Source organism: Xenopus laevis, chromosome 7S, assembly GCF_017654675.1.
Source record: "Xenopus laevis strain J_2021 chromosome 7S, Xenopus_laevis_v10.1, whole genome shotgun sequence".
NCBI classification, from domain to species: domain Eukaryota; kingdom Metazoa; phylum Chordata; class Amphibia; order Anura; family Pipidae; genus Xenopus; species Xenopus laevis.
In genome coordinates this window covers 87022708-87025237 of record NC_054384.1, presented here as the reverse complement: position 1 = coordinate 87025237, position 2530 = coordinate 87022708, and the positions used below count along the sequence as shown (strand labels likewise).

Sequence of the window (2530 nt, the reverse complement as noted above, 5' to 3'; positions counted from 1 at the left end):
ATTATAGAACATTTAGTAGGCTGTATATCATGTTATATACCTCTGTTTATGACATCCCACCAATAAAGCCTTGTCAGGTCATTGTAAGGGGCATGGCATATGCCAGCAGATGCACTAAGTACTTTCCTGCTTTTCCCACACTTTCATGTGTGTCTGCACAATAGTAGCTCCAGATGCTAGGCTGCTGTCACACTGCATTGTACACACTTCATTTATCTGGGGAGCCTTCTGATTGGCTGCTGAGTGTGGGAATCACAAGCAATGCAGAGCCTCACACATTACAATGTAGACTGGGGGTATAAAGGGAGGAGGCAGAGCACTAGCAGTCACACAGCAAAGCCTTGAAGTGGCAGCAGCACAGCTCTCCCTGACAGTAACTGAGCACAATGGCACCTTGCAGCATTAGCCCACAGCCCGCTAGCACCAATAGAAAGGTGAGTCATGCACATTATTTTAAACAACTATTTGCTTTAGGGATTTCCTTGTCATTACTGAAATATACATATTTCGTCTTTTCCAATTCTTTCAGTACAGTGACTTACAGACTTATATTTTCTTCCGCAGATGAGAAAACCAGTGGTTGAAAAGATGAGGAGAGATCGGATTAACAGCAGCATCGAGCAGCTCAGGATGTTACTGGAGAAAGAGTTTGAGAAACATCATCTCCCAACCAAACCAGAGAAAGCTGACATTCTGGAGGTGGCAGTGAGCTTCCTACAGCAGCAATTAGTTACCAAATGTAAGTGTCCTTTCTTGCTTCATACTTATTCCACATCTCTCTCTCTAGATCTATCTATTTATGCATCTAACTTTCTTACCAGACCACTATACCTAAAACTCTAAAACTGAAGTATCATCTATCTATCTATCTATCTATCTATCTATCTATCTATCTATTTATCTATCTATCTATCATCTCTCTCTCTCTCTCTCTCTCTCTCTCTCTCTCTCTCTCTCTCTCTCTCTCTCTCTCTCTCTCTCTCTCTCTCTTTCTCTCTCTCTCTCTCTCTCTCTCTCTCTCTCTCTCTCTCTCTCTCTCTCTCTCTATCTACCTATCTACCTCTTATTTCTCTCTCTCCCTCTCTTTTATCTCTCTCTCTCACATCTATCTATCTATCTATCTATCTATCTATCTATCTATCTATCTATCTATCTATCTATCTATCTATTATCTATCTATCTATCTATCTATCTATCTATCTATCTATCTATCTATCTATCATCTATCTATCATCTATCTATCATTGTAAAACAAAACTAATAGTCATATTTTCCTTCTGTTACAGCTGCTGATATATCAGGCAAATCCTACAAGGAGGGATATTCCAAATGTGTTGAAGAGTCGCTGCATTTCTTGTCGGCTCGCAATCATCACAGTGAAGGAAACCTGCTCAAACATTTCCATGGTCATCAGTGTTCCTCAGTAGAAACCCACCAGTCTCAGCTGCTCCCTGGACAGTCCCCTTTGACCAACCCTGTCACCAACAGCAAAGTTTTGTGGAGACCATGGTGAAAGGGTTAATAAGAAGAGTTTGTCAGACAGTCAGTGAACTGACACTTTGGACTGCCAGCTGGAAACACTTTATGAGCAAATCTGTATATTCCTGTGGAATAATATACAAGTATAGCCTCTAGGTTTGAAGTATATCCCAAGTAGTGCAATATTTGCATCATCTGAAGTACAGTACTGACTGAATGTTACATATATACATATATAATTTTATATATATTATTTGTTAGGCATATTGCCTGTCTACTTTGAGTTGTTCTGATGGAAATGGCTCTCTCATTTCTTCTGGGACTGGACTGTGTATATTTCCAGCAGCTGGAATAATAATACAAGTATTTTCATCTTGAACACAGGTTGAGTAGGAGGAAATGTTTTTTTTTTTTTCAAAATTAAAATGTAATATTGTTTCTATGAAATAAGTTGCTCTGTTAGTAAGTAATATCAGTTATGATACATTTATATGTATTCTGTGATCAGAAATGGTGTGCTCTGTGAGCTTAATAAATACACAAATTGTGCAAATACTTCCGTCTCCTGCTAGTTACTACAAGTCTGCAGTTCTATACTCTGAGCTGACCTATGTGTCAGATACTATGCCCCTTAGCCTGGGTTTACATCCCCCAATACACACACAGAATTTTCCTGCAGCTTTTGCTATTATCCATTTACACAGCCCAGTCTTCTGTTTTGCCCATGGACAACAAGAAAGCACAGTCCTATGCAACAGCGAGTGAGAACGGCACTATTATTCATCCTCCCATATAATAACATGCAATATTTCCTATATTGGTATAAGCTATATTGTGCAGCTAACAATGAGACATTTCTGGGCTGCAGCAAGTTAGTATAAATAAATTAATTTGGATTTCTCCAAGTGGTTCATTCTGCTGCAGTTCACATACTGGGCTCCTCTTCCTCCATTTAGGTTATAAATTCCCACCTGTATTAAAGGGGTTGTTTATCTTTACACTTTTTTCCAACTTTTTTCAGTTCCGTTTCCCAATTACTTTCTATTTTCTA

At 38.9% G+C, this 2530-nt stretch overlaps 1 protein-coding gene across 1 annotated transcript; it reads left to right on the top strand.

Annotated features, from left to right (window-relative positions):
• The first annotated feature begins 311 nt into the window (after positions 1-311).
• Positions 312-2034, top strand: hes5.8.S (hairy and enhancer of split 5, gene 8 S homeolog). The gene is made up of 3 exons (XM_018227977.2): positions 312-434; positions 565-739; positions 1287-2034. Exons 1-3 carry the CDS (start codon positions 387-389, stop codon positions 1511-1513), a joined length of 450 nt encoding a protein of 149 aa, XP_018083466.1. The 5' UTR covers positions 312-386; the 3' UTR covers positions 1514-2034.
• The last annotated feature ends 496 nt before the right edge of the window (positions 2035-2530 follow it).